Source organism: Carcharhinus amblyrhynchos, chromosome X (assembly GCF_965287045.1).
Source record: "Carcharhinus amblyrhynchos chromosome X, sCarAmb.v2.hapA, whole genome shotgun sequence".
NCBI lineage: Eukaryota > Metazoa > Chordata > Chondrichthyes > Carcharhiniformes > Carcharhinidae > Carcharhinus > Carcharhinus amblyrhynchos.
The window spans coordinates 10191050-10212614 of NC_137359.1; the positions used below are offsets into that span (position 1 = coordinate 10191050).

The window sequence follows — 21565 nt, forward strand, 5'->3', positions numbered from 1 at the left end:
CTTGGGGTTCATATCCACAGATCTCTGAAGGTTGCCACTCAAGTGGATAGAGCCGTGAAGAAGGCTTATAGTGTGTTCGCGTTTATTAACAGGGGATTTGAGTTTGAGGCGTGGGGTTATGCTGCAACTATATAGAACCTTGGTGAGACCACATTTGGAATATTGTGTGCAGTTCTGGTCACCTCTCACTATAAGTAGGATGTGGAAGCATTGGAGAGAGCGTAGAGGAGATTTAACAAGGTTGCTGCCTGGTTTGGAGGGTAGGTCTTATGAGGAAAGGTTGAGAGAGCTGGGGCTTTTCTCTTTAGAGCGGAGGTGGATGAGAGGCAACTTAATAGAAGTTTATAAGATGATGAGAGGGATTGATAGAGTGGACTTTCAGAAACTATTTCCTTGTGTGGATGTAACAGTTACTCGGGGGCATAACTATAAGGTTCATGGTGGGAGATATAGGAGGGATGTCCGTGGTAGATTCTTCACCCAGAGAGTGGTTGGGGTGTGGAATACACTGCCTGCTGTGATAGTGGAGTCGGACGCTTTAGGAACTTTCAAGCGGTTATTGGATAGGTACATGGAACACACCAGAATGATAGGGAGTGGGATAGCTTGATCTTGGGTTTGGACATAGCTCGGCACAATATTGAGGGTCGAAGGGCCTGTACTGTGATGTTATGTTCTATGTTCTATCCTTCACTGCTTCCACTGTTCCATCTCCCTCCTCATTCCAAAAAAAGTGTTTTTCACTCACTTTTACATCCACTTGGGGTGATGTAATGGGAGATAATAGACTGCTGAAGCTTCTGAGCTTGAATTGATCCATCTAAAAGCAACAGATTGTTCCTTCTTTGTGAACAGTTTATACCAAAGTTGAGAATACCAGGACAATGATGCAGGTGTAAAGAATCAAGTCTCCAAAGCAGCACAATGTTTACTTTGATCATTTTGACAAGATTTTGGAATAGTAAAGGGCCATTTGAAATAGGTGTTTGACAAACTGGGGGTGTTACTTCAGTGCCAAGGTGCAAATCATTCTATGGCCAGAGAATATCATGAGAGGGGCACATTATGCAATTTACATTGAGGAGAACCCCTTTTGGGATTCTTTCTGCACCCCCGTGATGATGTTATCTGGTTCATGCCCAGCAAGAATGTGAAACAGATGAGCATATCTGCCTGGCTCTCAGCATTCATCGGCACAACGGGAATCACTGCTGATCTCCACAAATGGAGAACATGTATGTTTAAAGTTTATTTATTAGTCAGAAGTAGGCTTACATAAACACTGCAATGAAGTTACTGTAAAAATTCCCTATTCACCACACTCCGGTGCTTGTTTGGGTACACTGAGGGAGAATTTAGCATGGCCTCTGCACCTAACCAGCACATCTTTCAACTGTGGAAGGAAACCGGAGCACCTGGAGGAAACCCATGCAGACATGGGGTGAATGTGCAGTCTCTGCGCATTCAGTGACCCAAGTCGGGAATCAAACCCAAGTCCCTGGTGTTGTGAGGCAGCAGTACTAACACTGTGCTACCATGCCACCCATAGTGTGTGATGGCTATGCCAGGAGTTCGGAAGCCATTGGAGTCCCCAGGTGCTCAGGGGCATAGCTGGGCAGTACCCTGACACTGCCCCCGACACTGCCAGGTTGGTATTGCCAGGGTGCTAGGTTGGCACTGTCAAGGGATGGCGCCTGAAGGGGGACATGTGGAAGGTTTGAAGGGGGAGGCCTTTGGCGACCCCATAGCGAGGTTTCGCACATTTGGTCGAATAGTAACTGTTAACAGCGATTGGGGGAGGGGCCTGATGCCAGCAAATGGGAGGGAGGGAGGGATCTGTCGATCTCCAAGGTGCTGGCCTTGCTGGTATCTTTAGGTTTCACACATCTCTTTGCTGACGAGAATCTCCCCAAGTTCAAGAAATATGAATAAGACTGGAATTCTCTTGTCTTGTATGCCATTCTACCAGCGAGGACGGAGAATGTGGCACTCAACGAATTCTCCATTCACTGCAATGAGATCAGAGAATTCCAGCCACAGATGAGGTCAGAACATTCCGTCCTAAATGTGAATGGATTGTGATCTGAATTGTGCCGGCTCACCCAGCAAGAATCCCACCAGTTTTTCCGCTGAGGACAAGATTTTAAAATTTTTTGGGAGAGTTGCATCCACTGTTTTTATTTTGAGAGAAGAATCATCAGTAGAATATTGTCTTCGCAGCATTGCATACAACTGACATGGGGATGTGGTTCATAACATTATTGTGTATTTGTAAATAAAGAGAATGGATAGCTCGATACAGTTCATGGAGGTGATTTCCCCTCAGATAGGAAATTATAACATTTGCATGTCCTATACATTGTGCATTGCCCTGTGTAATGTTTCCTTTGCATTGCCACATTGTGCAGCATGTGAAACTTTTTCAACCTTTAAGTTACTGGCAGCGCACTATACGGTTGCGTTTACCGACATATGGTAAGAGGGAGAAACTGTTCCCATTGGCAAAAGGCTTGAGGACCAGAAGACACCAATTTAACTGAATGGCAAAAGAACCAATGGTGAAGAAATGAGGAGAAAATGAGGAGAAATGTTTTTAAGCAGTGAGTGATTAGGATCTGGAATGCACTGCCTGAGAGTGTAGTGGAGGCAGGTTCAATTGTAACTTTGAAAAGAGATTTGGATAATTATCTGAAGAGAAAATATATACAGTTATGGGGAAAGGACAGGATTGAGACTCGGTGAGTTGCCCTTGCAGAGGGTTGGCACAGATGATGGTCTAGGTGGTTTCTGTGTTATTGTATGATTCTATGGCATGATTCTATTTGTGAAGGAATATAAAAAACGTGCATTATCAAGTTGAAATGTCTCAAATCAATGGGTTATTGAAATACTATACCTGATTTAAAAAAAAAGATGGTGCTGGAGCGAGGTGACTTCTTGTGAGCTGTCCTCAGCGTACCCTCTAATTTCAACTCTTACTCCCGTTCTGCACTTTTAAAATTGAGTTATTATACACTAAGCTGATCTTTCACTTATTTCCTACATGTGATTGCAACACTATATTCTGCATCCTCTCCTTTGCTTTTCCCCTATATGGTATGTTCTGTACAGCGTGCACAAAACAAACTTTTCATTGTATTCCAATACATGTGACAATAATAAAACAAATCAAATATTAAGTTGACCTTTCTCTGAACCTTAGCTGTGATTGTAACACTATATTCTGCACTTTCTCCTTTCCTTCTCTATGAACAGTATGCTGTGTCTGCGAAGGAACAATACTTTTCACTGTATCCCAATACATGTGACAATAATGAAGCAAATATTAAGTTGATCTTTCTCTGCACCCGAGTTGTGACTGTAACACTACATTCTGCACCCTCTCCTTTCATTCTCCATGAACGGTATACTTTGTCTGTATAGTGCGCAAAAAACAATACTTTTCACGGTATTCCAATACATGTGACAAATCAAATAATGAAATTTTGTTTGTATTTCTCTTAAAAACTCGAAACAATTGCTGCATTTTGTAAAAAAATCTCTCCATCCATCCTGGGTTACTCTGAAAATCGTCCTGTTCTTCTCCAGCATCCCTCCCTTTTGCATATATTAAAGGATCAGAGGTCGTGATTGGCCGGCTCCGCTAGCGGCTCAGCCACTCAGGGATGGTATAAGGATGGTGCTGATGGCGTTCGCGCTGCTAGTGCAGCTGTGCCGGGTCGGACCGCACCGCACTGAGCACGCGCTGTCACTCTTCAGCGGACAGCTCGCGGTGGCGGCTTCAGTTAGCGGCGCAGACCAAGAGCGTTTCTGTCACCTTCCACCATGCCGGCTGGCAGCCAAGAATCTGAATGTGCCCTCAGTTACCAGGTACCGTGTCTGACCTCTAGGCTGTTTGTCTTTGAAGCTCTTCAGTATTTTGCTCCTTTACAAAAGATATAGGTGCAAATGGTAGAATTGGGGCGAGTATTGAAGGTGGCTAATTCGTTTTATCCAAGCATGGTGAACGCTGTTTAATATTTGATTCGTTTTCTTGACTCGTGTGTGCGATGTACAAGGTATTTTTCATTCCTCGGTGTGAAGGTAAAACTATTCTAGTCAATGCGGCAGTGACATTTAATATTTCTGTCATGTGTGCCGTGTGCATGTTCTGCCTTCCTGAGCATCGACTGCTGCTGCTCAGTGTGCTTCGGATAAAGCAGTAAATGGAGCTGGGCAAACGGGGTGGGGGGCGGCGGCGGGGGGGTGGGGGGGGGGGCGCGGAGGAGACGATCGCCTGGAACCTCTGCACATTAAAAGATTAACCTTGAAGGCGGTGAGGATGAATCCTCGGCCAAGAATATGTCATATGTCAATCGGCCTGAAGAATGTTTATGGTTTTGTGACTTTTATGATTTCGTTTTGCTGCAACAGGAATATTTTAATAAAGTTGTATCAAGCAGTGCCATTCTATATTGCAATCGTGTTTTCAGATACTTCTAGTTCACCATATCTCAGTGCAATTTAATTGGATACGAAGGTCTTCCTATCCGTCTGGGAGTATTCTACATCATCCTTTCAATTGTTATTCTGTGTGATGTACATCTACATCTGAATATATATTCTAATGTTTTGACTGGTATAGGTCACGAAAGTGCAAAGCATCGTACAGAAAGACTGAGCATGATAGCGTGTGTGCTCTTGAAGATGCTGCTTCAATCTGGGTTTTTTGGGTTTCACCACTTTGCTGAATGCCATAAATGCAAACTCCTGACAGCTGGGAAAGGGAGGTGGTGCTGTTTTAAAGGAAAAGTGGTTTGCAAGCCTCTTTGCCTGACCTGAAGGATGACTCAATTCGTATTGGAACATTGCAATGAAAATATAGTCTGTATAAGATGGTGTCTTGAGGATGCAGTTATACTGTGCTATTGATATCTAGTCAACATGAAGTTAGTGAGATGCTGTTTACTTTGTTTGAGTTAAAACACACTGAAACAGTCCACGATGCTTTCCTAATTGTCTTATTGGGTTCTGATTGTACTTGATCTCCATTTACACATGAGATTTCCAAGATTGTCTTCCCACACTGTTATCAATAGATGTGTTCTGTGGATTCTCAAATTCAATTTTTGTTTAGATGAATGCTCTCAATTCTCCATAAAAGGGTTTGTGATATCAGCAATGACAAGAAAATAATAGATACAAAAACATGAAAACGTCTCAGTTCTACGAAAGTTCAAAGAACAAAAACAGGCCCTTCGGCCCAACGAGCCCGTGCTGCCATTTTAATATTACCAGTACCCCCCCCCCTCCACCCATGACCCCTATCTATTGTTTATGGCAATCCACATTGAGGGAAACTAATTTCGGGACAATTTATTACTTCCAATCAGCCTAATAGCACATCTTTGGGGTGTGGGAGGAAACCGGAGCACCCGGAGAAAACCCACACAAGCACAGGGAGAATGCGCAAACTCCCACAGACACTGGTCCAAATCCATGTGTCTGCACAGCAAACAGTGATAGTCACTGAGCTGTCATGTTGCCCAGCATCTGGTCCAGTTTAAGCACACACTAATGACATGAAGCACTAGGCCAATCTCGAACGTTTAAGAGCAGCCCAAGTATGACCCATCGCGTGTGTGCCCCTTGGACAACAAGGCGGACTGACTTAAAACCTGTGAATTAAGAGAAAAAACATTATTATCATCCCATATCCTTTTACATTACCAGGGTCGTCCCACTGCTTATGAACTTTATTTAAAACAATCTCCTATATCCTCCCATCTCCAACCCACTCATATGCCTGTCTAAGTTACTCTTAAACAACTCTAGCGTGCCTGCCTCCACCACCTTATTTGGCAGAGCATTCCATACCCCGACTACCCTCTGTGAAAAATATACCACCATAGTTTCCCTTATTTTATTCTTGGAACCTATCTTTTACTTTTAACTAGTGCAATCAAATAAGCCAAGACGCTTAATGCTGACTGTCTTCCTGTATGTACCCTGCAAAGCTTCTCATTTTAAGCTGTTTTGTGTATAGAGTAAAATGCCTTTGTCTCCTGCAGGCAAATATGTGATAGTGCAGCACACAATGACTTGAGTTTTTTTTAGCTTCCCAGTTATGTTTAATTCTGACATCCATTTTTGAATTCTTGATTTCTTTTTTCCTCTCATGGCTGTGTTCATTAGCAGCAAAAAATGTTTGTTCATCCCCTAGAATGGAAGTTAATTATATATGGATTATTGGGATGTTTTATTATGTTAAGGGCTCCATAGCGTATTTGTATCTGTATTTCTCTAAAGCCTGGGAGACATCTTTGAAGACTTCTTCTAGTTTCAATTCCATTGGTTTCTTTGACTCATCCTTTCCCCATTTTCCAATAGGTAACTCAAGCAAAATTAATTTAGGATATTTTAACTATTACCATGTTAATGACACTTTTTCCATCTTTCTTGGTCTTTAATACACTTGTATGAGGAATTTTATCTTGTTCCATAAAGAATTTCAGAAGAATAATCTTCTATCGTTTTTATTTTTCGCACTGCCGTCCCAAACGAGGCAAAGAAAAGGGACTGGTAAAGTCAGAACTTAGTGCATTAAGAATAGCAGAATGCTGGAAATGAGCTACAAGGCAGAACTCGTGGAAGGGTTCAGATAAATCAATCAATTTTGAGCAGTTAGACCATCACCTGAGATTAGATTACAGCCTCTGAATCTTCCCTCTACCTCCTCATTGATTTTTATTTTAATGTGGCCTCTCTTCCTACACATCACCAAAAGCACGAATTTCTGCACTTGTAGTTGGGGTGCAGTTGAGTAAACCACTGGAGCACTACGAAAATGACATTATTCGAGCTCATGCGCCAAGAATAATGAGTGCTGCTAGGCTATTTCACAAAATCACAAGGCAAGGAATGTCATTCAGCCCATCTTTCTTTGTCTATGCAGAAATACCTTCTCATTGTAGCATCCAATTGGCTCTTAAATTATTCAAGAATATTTGCCTCCCCATCGCTAGCCATTCTATGTATTGATATGGTGTGTGTATGTCTGCTTTCTGATATCAGTCCTAATTTGTCCTTGCATTAAATTGCTCTTGGATGTCTCCTTTCTGATCTGCAACTATCTCAATCATTTTCACACCTCTGATGTGAGGAATTGATGGCAGCAAAAAATATTGGTCTTGAGTTCCAGTTGTCCCAGCATCCACTGGGTGTGTTCCAGATTTCCAGCCCCTTTTTCTCACCACCTTCAAGGTTGCCTGAAAGTTGATGACATCACTGAATGTATGGTCCAAGCCTCTTTTTCTGTTAAGTAACTTGAAATGTAGAATATTAGTCATAATTTATAACTAAGTCAGCAGGTGGGCTCAGACAGAATATGGATTATTGGCACTGACTTCTAGAAGGCAGAACATGCCTCATAGATGTCTAATTCTAAATATAGTTAAATCCTAGCCAACCTAACTACATATTCTACAGTGCCTTACTGCTTCAGTCTGGAGATCCCGCACCATCTGACATTGGATGAGGTACACAGTCAATTGTCATTATCTTGCAGAGGTGGCAATCCTTTTGCACCCAATTTCTCAAATAGCAGTGAAATGAGTGACAAGTTCAGCTATTTTGGTGGGAGTTGAGTGCAAAATATTGGCCAGGCACTGGCAGAATTCTTCGCTCATCACTGAATAGTGCCATGGGGTCTTTCACTTTTAATCATGCAGACATTTTTGCTTTCAAAGAATAGTAGTTCTGACAGTACAACAATCTTTCAAAAGCTTGATTTCAAATGTCTAGATAAACCAAAGTTTTTGTCCATTAAAATCACTGAATTTTTCCTAAACTGAATGCACACTTTTTTAACTATTCTACCCTGCTGTCTGTTCTCTGTTCCAGGTAGAGTATGTTCACTAACACTGATACACTTGCTAATGACTGGGTGCCGATGGACACTACCCAAAGTCCACCAGCCAGTTGCATTCCATTAGTGAACTGAGGAGGATAAAGTACTTTGGATTTTAAAAGAATAATTAAAGGATAATATGTCACTGATGGAAGGAGGCAAATATTTTTTATTAATTTGTGAGTCAACCTTGAGTGACTGTACGATCACCTGTGAGTGCTTGCACCACTGAAGAGGTGTCATTCGGGTCAGATTAGATCCTAGTTTGATCATCCTAGACTTCAGTCTGTTGCTTGAGGGCTTGATCATTTTCTTATTTCTCATATAAACTAAAGGATCTTGCATGGTCTCCAGATACTTAATTTTATAAATTATGCATGGCTGCACCATTGGTGAAATGGGTGCCTGAACTGCCCTGAAATGAATGGGAGAAAATATTGTTGGGTTCTGTTTGATTCTTCCTCTTCCACCTGACACTAAAACTTTCCTCTCTGTGCTTTGCCCAGATGATGCATATTTAATGTGCAGGAAGAAAAGACAATAAATGGCCCCATAAGGTTTTTCTTTTGGGTGCTAGGATATACCAAAAATGTTCTGTATTTATTCTTGTCTTAAAGTTTTAAAATATAATTTCAGGTCCTGATTCCTGTCTTAAAGATGCTAAAATTCCTGTGGTGAGATGACATTCGGCTGATGCAGTGACACTTGTAATGGATGACAGTTGAACTGAGTATCATTGTGGCAGCCTGTTAATGGGCGCCCCCATGGAGATCAATGCAATGCAAACAATAGTTAGCAATGTGTTTACAAAGAAGGAAACATGTAGGCTGGAGCATATTTAAAAGGCAGTAACATCGTGAAAGGTCATCGTGAAAGTTTAAATATCAACAAAGAATGATGAAGAAGTTGATAAAGGAAGGATAGACTAATAATCTAAGCTAGTGCTAAATATAAAAAAGGATAGTAAGAGTTTTTACAAATATATAAAAAGGAGGCTGCTGGTTCGGGTGAATGTTGGACCCTTAAAGAATGAGGGGGGATTTGGTGGTGGGGGATGAGGAAATGGCTGAGGCCTTGAATAAGTTTTTTGCTTCGGTCTTCACGGAGGAGGACGCGAATAGTTTGCCGGGTATTAACGATGGAAAGATGGTAGGAGTTGAGGGCCTGAATGAGATCATTGTCACTAGAGAGGTAGTGCTTACCAGACTCGTGGGACTGATGGTGAACAAGTCCCCAGGACTGGATGGAATGCATCCGAGGGTTCTGAAGGAAATGGCGGAGGTGATAGTGGATGCCTTAGTGATTATTTTCCAAACCTCGCTGGATTCCGGGGAAGTGTCGGAAGATTGGAAAACGGCTAATGTTATGCCGCTGTTTATAAAGGGTAGCAGGCAAAAGGCAGGGAATTATAGGCCGGTTAGTTTAACGTCTGTTGTAGGAAAAATGCTTGAATCCGTCATCAAAGAAGAAATAACAAGGCACCTTGAGAAGAATTGTTTGATAGAGCAGATGCGGCACGGATTCGTTAAGGGGAAGTCGTGTCTGACGAATTTATTGGAATTCTGAGGATGTGTCTAGTGCGGTGGACAGAGGGGAACCGGTGGATGTGGTGTTTCTCGATTTTTCAGAAGGCATTTGATAAGGTGCCACACAAAAGGTTGTTACAGAAGGTTAGGGGGCATGGAGTTGGGAGTAAGGTGTTAGAGTGGATCGAGGATTGGCTGTCAAATAGGAGGCAGAGAGTAGGTGTCAATGGGTGCTTTTCAGATTGGCGGTTGGTGACTAGTGGAGTGCCCCAGGGATCGGTGCTGGGGCCTCAGCTATTTACCATTTATATAGATGATCTGGAGGAGGGAGCTGAGTGTAAGGTGTTGAAATTTGCTGATGACACAAAGACAAGTGGAAAAGCAAATTGTGCGGAGGGTGTAGAAAGGCTGAGCGAGTGGGCAAGGACCTGGCAGATGGAATACAATGTTGGCAAGTGTGAGGTTATCCACTTTGGCAGGAATAATAGTAGGAAGGACTACTACTTACAGGACGAAAAGCTGCAACATGCTACGGTGCAGAGGGACCTGGGAGTCCTTATACATGAGTCGCAAAAACCCAGCCTGCAGGTGCAGCAGGTGGTCAGGAAGGCAAATGGGATGCTGGCCTTTATAGCGAGGGGGATTGAATATAAAAGTAGGGAGGTCTTGCTGCAACTGTACAGGGCACTGGTGAGGCCGCAGCTGGAGTACTGTGTGCAGTTTTGGTCGCCGCACTTGCGCAAGGATATTTTGGCCTTGGAGGGAGTGCAGAGGAGGTTCAATAGGCTGATACCGGAGATAAGGGGGTTGAGCTATGAAGAGGCTGAATAGATTGGGCTTGTACTCGAAGTTTAGAAGGATGAGGGGGATCTTATTGAGACATAAGATGATGAAGGGGATGGATAGGGTAGAGGTGGAGAGGTTCTTCCCGCTCAAAGGACAGCAGGACTAGAGGGCACAGCCTCAAGATAAGGGGGGGTAGTTTCGAACGGAGTTGAGGAGGAACTTCTTCACTCAAAGGGTGGTGGATCTCTGGAATTCTCTGCCTGTTGAAGTGGTGGAGGCTGCCTCGCTAAATATATTTAAAGTCACGGGTAGATAGGTTTTTGGTAGGCAAGGGAATTAAGGGTTATGGGGAGAAAGTGGAACTGATCCACTTCAGATCAGCCACGATCTTATTGAATGGCGGGGCAGGCTCGAGGGGCTAGATGGCCTACTCCTGCTCCTATTTCTTATGTTCAGATAACGCTGTAAAGCAGTGGTTCCAAACCTGTAGTCTGTGGACCACTGGTGGTCTGCGAGAGTACTGCAAGTGGGAGGAAAAATACAATTATGTGTATATAAATTGGACAATTTTTTTGAAGACATAAAGTAATACAAATGTGAGCTGAAAAAATGTTGCAACAGTATTCAGTCTAATTGGTGCTATGTGACAAGGAGAGAGTCTCAAAGATTCCTGCTGATGAAGTTAAGCAGGACAGATAGAAAGGGTTTCTATTGCAGACTTAAGAAATACAGTATGTATTATAAAAGATAACAGAATGAGTTTGGCCTTGATAAGTGCTGCAATGCCATCATGCCCAGATCTCATGATGTTGCTTATCCATACACGTCATCTGGTTCTGCAGGAGGAGCTGCAAAGCTCTGCTTTTGTGTTCTCGCACATGGAGGTGTTTCCTGTGGCTGCAGCACTGAGCTGGCCTTTAGTCATGACGTGGAGATGCTGGCATTGGACCGGGACAAGCACAGTAAGAAGTCTCTCGACACCAAGTTAAAGTCCAACAGGTTTACTTGGTAGTAAATGCCACTAGCTTTTGGAGCACTGCCCCTTCATTGGATAAGTGGGAGTTCTGTTCACAAACAGGGCGGATAAAGACACAAACTCAAATTACAAAATAATGGTTGGAATGAGAGTCTTTACAGGTAATGAAGTCTCAAAGGTACAGACAATGGGAACGGAGAGAGCATTAAGCACAGTTTAGAGATGTGTGTTGTCTCCAGCCAGGACAATTTGAGAGATTTTGCAAGCCCAGGCAAGTTGAGGGGGTTACAGATAGTGTGACATGAACCCAAGATCCCAGTTGAGGCTGACCTCGTGTGTGGAACTTTGCTATCAGTCTGCTCAGTGACTCTGCGCTGTCGTGTGTCATGAAGGCTGCCTTGGAGAATGCTTACCTGAAGATCAGAGGCCGAATGCCCATGACCACTGAAGTGTTCTCCAACAGGAACAGGAACTGGCCTTTAATGCCACTGCTGGCTGTCTGAGTCTTAGGGACAGGAGCAAGCTGAAACCACACTATCTGATTCAAAAAGATGAATGATAAATGGGTGGGAGGTGTGCAGAGCTTCATTGCAGGGGCAGGCAGCCAGTTACTTGAGTTGTGCTGCTGGTGGGATTGTGCACAGCGCACAGGATATAACTACAAAGAAATTTGACCTGACCAAAGAAATTGTTCCTGAAATTGGCAATATGGTTGGAGAATGGAAGCAAGAGCTGCAAAGCGCTCAATTTAAAAACTGAGCATGGTTGATGCACCAGTGGCCACCAAGTTCCAGAGGCAGATAGACTTCCCATCTAGTACCAACAGTGAGCACATACAGGTAAGCATTGAATCCACGCAGCTCAACTTCCACAGCACTGTTGATCACTCATCTGAGCAAAATGAGATTGCATATGGTCATGCCATACCTACAGTAATGGAGATCTCCAAGGAGAACAGAAATGTTGGGTTAAATAACAGATTTCAGCTGGAAGAAGTCACCTTGTAAATGCACATGAAGCTCATAGTGAGCCACCCAATGTGGACCCTTCGCTTGATTTCTTAGCGACGTGGATTGAATGGGAAAATCTGTTTGAAAGACAATGAGCTGAAAGCAGGTCCAGAACTGGCCTCGGCAGCCACAATTCTCAGAGCTTTGAACAAATTCCACCTCCAACAGAAACTGAGGGCAATTCACACAAAAAAAATTGTTGAATTTACATAACATCTAGAATAAATTTTTTTTTTTAGCGGGAGTTTCAAAATGAATCGCCCACAACTCTGCGCTGCAGAGCACACTAGTGTAAATCCAGCCCAAAAATCAGTGGGGCCTATTCCTGCTGGAGAGGCTGGCAGCAGAGCGCTGAGTGGGCTCTGCATTGTCGGCTTCCCGATTGCTGGCCAGCTCTGTGATCCCTTTTATCACTACTCCTTCTATCTCCGCCCCCACCGCCTGATCACCACTAATCCCTGGATGTGTCTGGGCCAACCCTGCGCCCCCAGCCTGTCTCAATCTCCATCCCCCTCCCAACTGACCAGCCCTGATCAGTGGCCTCCCTCTCTGTCCCTCCGTCCAAATGCAGAGTGGCAGCACCCCCCCCATAGGCCCTGGCCCCATGACATGGCCCAATGCCCAGTGGGTAGAGCCGGTGTCCTCTGGGCATTGGCACTTTGCCCCTGAGGCAGTGTCAGGAGCACAGGCAGGCACTACCTGGGGGCACCCCAGCGTCTGATCCTCTGGGGGGGTCTCTCGACTGACCCCCTTCACTCCAGTGGGGTCAGGCCGCAAGTTCCCCACAAGTGGAGATCTGTATTAAACCTTGCTGGAGTGAACCACTCATGGCAGGGGGAGACACTAGCAGGCCCAGATATTTCAATCTCGGGGCCCACCAATCATATGGAAATCAATATTTAAATATCTTAATTTATTCAGCTCTGCGCCAACTTCTGGTGTGGAGCTAGTGGTGCTGGAAATCCGCTGCTCAGACTCAAAGGCCATGATGCCCAGCAGGGAGTCCGCAAAACGATCTCTGTTCAAGTCTCCCTGCTGTGCTACAAAAGCATCACAGCAGGCTGAGAGAATTGCCCCCTAAATCTGGTCAACTGACTTGTCATCGTTCAGAGTTTGCAGATGGTGATGAAAGGACCCAACAGAATTATCAACCCCAGGGAGTTCAACAGCAATTATCAATCTGTAGATAACCTTAAGCAATGATTTTATTGCAGAATTTGTCAGTTTTTCATGTGCAGGACAAAATAAAAGTGGTGATCAAGAAAATAGAAATGTTGGCCAAATGACTTGAGCAGTCAAATTACAACCTGTTTGAGAATCTGCCAGAGTTTTTGGCCACAGCAGAAATGCAGCTTCCAAACAGTATGAAAGATGACATCAGAGAATACTTGCAAAGTTTGAAAACAACAGCTATGTGAGCAGTTCCTTGTTCCTGACACAAAGTTTAATTGGATACAAAATCTCTTTGAGCCTTGATGATGACATCCTTGAGAGTGTGAGACAGCCTTGTGGAACTGTTCCATGGGAGTACTTTAAAGCTGGATTCTTCTCCGAGTTACCTGACTGACTTTTGGCTTAAAGTTGCTTTGGAATACTCAACTGCCTGACAAGTAAAGTTTCTGATGCCTTTTCTTACAACCTACCTTTGCAAAATTGGATTTTCAGGGCTTGTCACATTGAAGACCAAATATCGCAATAAACTTAAAATCAAACTAGATCGTCAATTGAGACAATCATCCCTGGAATCTGATGTCCAGCATTTGTCTGCGAAACAACATCAGCCTTCTTGTTAGTTAAGTTATTTCAACTTGAGGAAAGCTTATAGGGGTAAAAGGGAAGAATGAGATGGGATGAATTGAACAAAGGTAGCATTGGCACTATGGGCCAAATGGACTCCCACCGTTTGGTTCTATGTGGTCAAACCTGCAGGATAAGGCTGTTACTAAGTATTATCTAATTCCACTGGTAGGCCTACGACAAGTAAATGTGCTGTGATGAGTGCAATGTATTTGAGTGTGCATCATGAACTATTCAAGATCTGAGCCGTCTCTGTAATGAGTTGTACCATCTGCGGAGAATCCTCCTGAGGTATTCCTAGTCACCAGTGGCATCAAACAGGGCTGTGTGCTCACACCCACACTGTTCAGCATGATGTTTACTGCCATGCTGAATGATGCCTTCCAGGACAGTGTTGCTGGAATCAACCTCAAGTACAGAGTGGATGGGAAGCTCTTCAACCTGAGAAGACTTCAAGCTATTACCAAAGTGAAGGACACTGTCTTGAGAGACTTCCTCTTTGACTGTACACTGTATACTGGCTCAGAGCCAGAGATGCAAGTCAGTATGGACAAATTTTCCACAGCTTGTGACAACTTGGGACTCACCATCAATATTAAAAAGACCAAAGTCATGCACCAGCCTGCTCCTCATGCACAGTACACAGAACCCATAATCACAATCAAAGCGCAGAAACTACAGGCAGTGGACCAGTTCACTATCTTGGCAGCACCATCTCCAAAGCAGTGACTTTTGTTGCAGAAGTTAACTGCAGAATAGCAAAGGCAAGTTCTGCTTTTGGTAGACTGCGTTCCACTGTATGGGAACATCGAGGATTCAGCCCAGCAACAAAACTGAAAGTCTACGGTGCTGTGGTACTCACTACCCTCCTGTTTGCCTGTGAAATGTGAACTGTGTGTCAAAGGCATGCAAGACAGCTCAATCACTTCCACATGACTTGTCTTTGCTGAATATTACACATCAGATGGCAAGACAAAGTACCAGACCCTGAAGCGCTCTCTAGAGCAAGTCTACCATCAGTCCGCACACTGCTGACGAGAGTGCAGACCCAGTGGGCAGGTCACGTCATCCGTATGTCAGACGAGCGCATACCCAAGCAGCTCCTCCTTGGGGAACTCTGCTGGAAAATGCTCGCATGGAGGGCAGAGGAAACGTTTCAAAGACACAAGGCCTCCCTGAAGTCGCTTGACATAAACACAACAACCTGGGAAACGTTGGCACAAAACTGCTCTACCTGGTGCTGTCATCCACAAGGGCTGTTAAGCTTATGAAGCAAGGTGCATCACTGAAGTACAACTTAAGCACAAGCTGTGCAAGTCCAGAGCCACCAGCACAAACTTACAATGCCTACACAAGTCTGTCCAATATGTGCCAGGACATTTCCATGCCTGAACTGGTCTGATCAGTCGTCTTCAGACACATCACGACCAGCCTCAAAATGACTAATGGTGTCGAGGTCCTCATCGACAATGGATGAACAACAACAACATGAATTTATTAGAAATAGCTACATTTTTAATACTTGGCCATATATAAATTTTGACTCTGAAAAGCCATAAGTAAGACATAATAAGAACATAAGAACTAGGAGCAGGAGTAGGCCATCTGGCCCTTCGAGCCTGCCCCGCCATTCAATAAGATCACGGCTGATCTGTCGTGGCTCAGTTCCACATTCCCGCCCTCTCCCCATAACCCTTAATCCCCTCGCTTATCAAAAACCCATCAACCCGCGTCCTAAAAATATTTAGCGAGGTAGCCTCCACCACTTCAACGGGCAGAGAATTCCAGAGATTCACCACCCTTTGAGTGAAGAAGTTCTTCCTCAACTCTGTTCTAAACCGCCCCCCCCCCTTTATCTTGAGGCTGTGCCCCCTAGTCCTACTGTCCTTTCTGAGCGGGAAGAGTCTCTCCACCTCTATCCTATCCATCCCATTCATCATCATATACGTCTCAATGAGATCTCCCCTCATTCTTCTAAACTCTAACGAGTACAAGCCTAGTTTATTCAGCCTCTCCTCATAGCTCAACCCCCTCAACTCCGGCATCAGCCTAGTAAACCTCCTCTGCACTCCCTCCAAGGCCAAAATATCCTTGCGTAAGTACGGCGCCCAAAACTGCACACAGTACTCCAGCTGCGGCCTCACCAATGCCCTATACAGCCGCAGCAAGACCTCCCTACTTTTATATTCAATCCCCCTCGCTACGAAGGCCAGCATCCCATTTGCCTTCCTGACCACCTGCTGCACCTGCAAGCTGGGTTTTTGCGACTCATGCACAAGGACCCCGAGGTCCCTCTGCACTGTCGCCTGCTGCAGTTTTTCTCCACGTAAGTAATAGTCCTTCCTACCATTCTTCCTACCAAAGTGGACCACCTTGCACTTGCCAACATTAAATTCCATTTGCCAGTTCCTGGCCCATTCGCCCAGCCTATCTAGATCCTTCTGCAGACTCTCCACACCCTCCGCGCAATTTGCCGTTCTACCAATCTTGGTGTCATCAGCAAATTTCGACACCATACACTCGGTTCCCTCCTCCAGATCATCTATATAAATGGTAAATAGCTGAGGCCCCAGCACCGACCCCTGGGGCACTCCACTAGTCACCAACCGCCAATCCGAATAGCACCCATTGACCCCCACTCTCTGCCTCCTATTTGACAACCAATCCTCTATCCACGCTAACACCCTACCCCCAACTCCATGTCCCCTGACCTTCTGCAATAACCTCTTGTGAGGTACCTTGTCAAACGTCTTCTGAAAATCAAGACAGACCACATCCACCGGCTCTCCTCTATCCACCGCCCTAGACACATCCTCATAGAACTCCAGTAAATTTGTCACACATTAGGGCACAGAGTACAGCACAGTACAGGCCCTTCGGCCCTCGTTGTTGTGCCAAGTTATGTCCGAACCCAAGATCAAGCTATCCCACTCCCTATCATTCTGGTGTGTTCCATGCGTCTATCCAATAACAGAAGTTCCTAAAGTGTCCAACTCCACTATCTCAGCAGGCAGTGTATTCCACACCCCAATCACCTGAGTGAAGAATCTACCTCAGACATCCCGCCTATCTCTCCCACCATGAACCTTTAAAAGTTATGCCCCCTAGTAACAGCTACATCCACCCGAGGAAACAGTCTCTGAACATCCACTCTATCCCCCTCATCTTAAACCACCTAAGTTGCTTCTCATCCTCCTCAGCTCCAAAGAGAAAAGCCCCAGCTCCCTCAACCTTTCCTCGTAAGACCTACCCTCCAAACCAGGCAGCAACCTGGTAAATCGCCTGCACTCTCTCTCCATTGCTTCCACATCCTGCTTTACAGTGAGGTGGCCAGAACTGCACACGATATTCCAAATGTGGTCTCGCCAAGGTCTGGTATAGTTGCAGCATAACCCCAGGCTCTTAAACTCAAACCCCTTGTTAATAAACATTAACATACTATAAGCCTTCTTCATGGCTCTATCCACTTCAGTAGCAACCTTCAGTGATCTGTGGATATGAACCCCAAGATCTCTGTTCCTCCACATTCCTCAGAACCCTGCCGTTGACCCTGTAATCCGCATTCAAGTCTGTCTGACCAAAGTGCAAGGTGATTCATTTATCAGGGTTAAACTCCATCTGCCACTTTTCTGCCCAGCTCTGCATGCTGTCAATGTCTCTTTGCAGCCTACAAGAGCCCTCCACCTCATCCACTACTCCGCCGATCTTGGTGTCATCAGCAAATTTACTAACCCACCCTTCAGCCCCCTCTTCCAAGTCATTGATTAAAAATCACAAATAGCTGAGGACCCAGCACTGATCCCAGTGGTATACTGCTGGTAACTGGCCTCCAGTCTGAAAATTTTCCATCCACCACCACCCTCTGTTTTCTATGAGAGAGCCAGTTACATAACCAATCGGCCAAATTTCCTTCTATCCCACACCACCTTACTTCGTGAGCCTACCACGGGGAACCTTATCAAACGCCTTACTAAAATCCATGTATATGGCATCAACTGCTCTACCTTCTGTCCACACATAGTTACCATCTCAAAGAGTTCAATCAAATTTGTGAGGCAAGACTTACCTCTCTTGAAACCATGTTGACTATCGGGATTCGGCTGTATCTTTCCAAATGGTCATAAATCCTATCCCTCAGGACCCTTTCCATTAACTTACCGACCACTGAAGTAAGTCTAACTGGCCTATAATTACCAGGGTCATTCCTATTTCCTTTCTTGAAGACAGGAACAACATTTGCCACTTTGCAGTCCTCTGGCACAATCTCCATGATGTGGAGATGCTGGTGTTGGACTGGGGTAAACACAGTAAAGTCTCTCAACACCAGGTTAAAGTCCAAGTTTATTTGATAGTAAACCCACAAGCTTTAGGGGTTTGTACACTGTGTGCCTTTATATACTCTGAGACCAGAACACTCACCTGACGAAGGGGCAAACCCTGAAAGCTTGTGGGTTTACTATCACAAACTTGTTGGATTTTAACCTGGTGTTTTGAGACTTCTTACTATGACAATCCCCATGGACAGGTGAGGACCCAAAGATCAAAGCTAAAGGCTCTGCAATCTCATCCCTTACATCCTAGGATACTTTAGGAGGCATCCTGTCTGGCCCAGGGGACTTATTGACCCTCAGGTTTTTCAAAATTGCTAATACATCTTCCCTCAGAACATCTACCTCCTCCATGCTAATCAGCCTGTATCACACACACATCCTCAAAAACATGGCCCCTCTCCTTAATGAGCACTGAAGAAAAGTATTCATTCATCGCCTCACCTATCTCTTCTGACTCCATGCACAAGTTCCCACTGTTATCCTTGACTGGCCCTAACCTCACCCTGGTCATTCATTCTTTTACTTCTCACGTAAGAGTAAAAAGCCTTGGTTTTCCTTTATCCGACCCATCAAGGACTTCTCATGCTCCCTCCTAGCTCTCCTAAACCCTTTTTTAACTCATTCCTAGCTACCTTGTAACCCTCAAGCGACCCAACTGAACCTTGTTTTTTTTTCATCTTACATATGCTTCCCTTTTCCTCTTGACAAGACATTCAACCTCCTTTGTGAATCATGGTTCCCTCACTCAGCCATTTCCTCCCTGCCTGACAGGGACATACCTATCAAGGACACATACTATTTGTTCCTTGAACAAGCTCCACTTTCTGTGCCCTTACCTGACAGTTTCTGTTTCCCATCTGATTCTCCCTAATTGTTGACTAATCGCATCATAATTACCCCTGCCCCAATTAAATACCTTGCCCTGCTGTGACCCTATCCCTCCATTGCAGTAATGAAGGATACTGAATTGTGGTCACTATCTCAGTGCTCTCCCACAAACAAATCTAACACTTAGCCTGGTTCATTACCCAGTACCAAGTCCAATGTGGCCCCACCTCTTGGTTTCTCCACGTTGTCAGGAAACCCCCCTACGCACACTGTACAAAAAGTGTCCCATCTGAACTATTCAACCTATAAAGATTCCAATCAATATTTGGAAAGTTAGTCACCCATGGTAACTACCCTGTGACCTCCACACCTATCCATAATCTGCTTTGTCATTTCCTCCTCCACATCTCTCACTATTTGGGGGCCTATAGAAAACTCCTAACGACATGACCGATCCTTTGATATTTCTAACTTGAATCCATATTACCTCAGTAGGCAGATCCCCCTCGATGCCTTTCAGCAGCTGTTAAACTATCCTTGATTAACAATGCTATTCCTCCACCTCTTTACCACCTTCCCTACTCTTACTGAAACATCTATACCCCGGAACTGTCAACAACCATTCCTGTCCTTGTTCTAACCGTGTCTCCTTAATGGCCACAACATCATAGTCCCAAGTACCAATCCACACTCCAAGTTCACCTAACTTATTCCTGATGCTCCTTGCATTGAAGTAGATGCACTTCAATCCACCATCCTGTCTGCCTGTACACTCCTGCGATCTTGATAACTTCCTTAGCACCTCATGACCCTCAACACTGGCTTTTGGACTGCAGTTCAATTTCCCATCCCCTTGACAAATTAGTTTAAACCCCCCTGAAGAGCTGTTGCAAATTTCCCTTCCACGATATTGGTGCCCCTCTGGTTCAGGTGCAAACCATCCTGTTTGTACAGGTCCCACCTTCCCCACAATGTGCTCCAATTATCCATGTAAATGAAACCCTCTCTCCTACACCATCCCTGCAGCCACATGTTAATCTGCACTCTCCCTGTTCCTCAACTCACTAGCACGTGGCACCGGCAACAAACCAGAGATGACAACGTGCTTTGTCCTGGCTCTCAGCTTCCATCTTAACTCCCTAAATTCCTGTTTTAAATCCTCATCCCTTCTCCTCCTTTGGTACTGGTGTACACCATGACCTGTGACTGATCCCTCTCCCCCTTAAGGATCTTGAAAACATGGTCCAAGATGTCACGGACCCTTGCACCCAGGTGGCAACATACCATCTGTGAGTCTCTTTTGCTGTCACACAACCTCCTATTTGTCCCTCTAACCATCACATCCCCAATTACTACTGCTCTCCTGCTTCCCCCCCACCCTTCTGAGGCACAGGGATGGACTCAGTGCTGGAGATCTGGCCACCCTGGCTTACATCCCTGTCAACAGTATCCAACACAGTATACTTGTTGCTGAGAGGAACGACCACAGGGGATTCCCGCACTGGCTGCTTCCTCCAGCCCCCCTCACTGTCACCCATCGATGTTCATTCTTTGGAGTCTCCAAATCCCTGAAGCTTTTATCTATGATCACCTCTGCCTCCCAAATGATCTGAAGTTCATCGTGTTCAGTTCCCTAACGTGGTTTTTGAGGAGCTGGAGATGGGTGCACTTCCCACAGGTGAAATCATCAGGGGCACCGACGGCAACCCTGACCTCAAACATTCTGCAGGAAGAACATTGCACTACCTTTCCTGCCATCCTCTCTAGATAAAAGGAAAGAAAGATCTTGTTCTCGTTCTCGTCCTCGTCCGTTAGAGGAATAAGCTTTTAAAAAAAGCCTGCACACGCTCCAAGTCTTTAGAGGAGAGGGGAGGGTGGAGCTTCTAGACATGTAGCGTCTTGGGTTTCCCCGTTCAAATTTATTAGGCAAAAGAAAACCTTCCCAGGCCTCACTGAGGCCTACTTCCAGTTTTATACTCCTGGCTGCCTTAGAAAAAAGGACTCTGGGGGGGGGGATAAAAAGTGAGGTAAAAATCCCACTTACCTGCTCTCTTTGGTATGTACAAAAAATGTTTATAACAGCTTGTATAAGCTATGGTTTGCAATAGCTTTGATCATGATTTAGTGGTCTGCACAAAGGAAAAGGTTGAGAACCACAGCTCTGAAGCACAAGAGCAGAGCTGGAGCAGCTTAACTATACTTCCTGATTGTGTGTTTTTTCTGAACTTGAGCCCTATATTCTCTGTGAAATGCAGTGTTGGGGGCAAAATTTTCTGTTGCTTGTAGCAAAACTTCACAGCTGTTCTTTATAATTCACTACAAGTTGCAAACAAACATCCCACTCCGTGAGTGAGTTGTTGTTCCCATCTCTGAGACTAGATCTGTTCTTTATTTTCATTATTTCTTTGTACCACTGTGTTTCC

At 44.7% G+C, this 21565-nt stretch overlaps 1 protein-coding gene across 1 annotated transcript in view; it reads left to right on the top strand.

Annotated features, from left to right (window-relative positions):
- Positions 1–3749: 3749 nt before the first annotated feature.
- The window catches only part of LOC145361922 (electroneutral sodium bicarbonate exchanger 1-like), a 158795-nt gene continuing 140979 nt past the window's right edge, over positions 3750–21565 (top strand). The window contains exon 1 of the mRNA XM_080217907.1: positions 3750–3870. Within this exon, the coding sequence (XP_080074033.1) occupies positions 3826–3870 (45 nt within the window). The 5' untranslated portion in view covers positions 3750–3825. The remainder of the gene's footprint in view (positions 3871–21565) is intronic.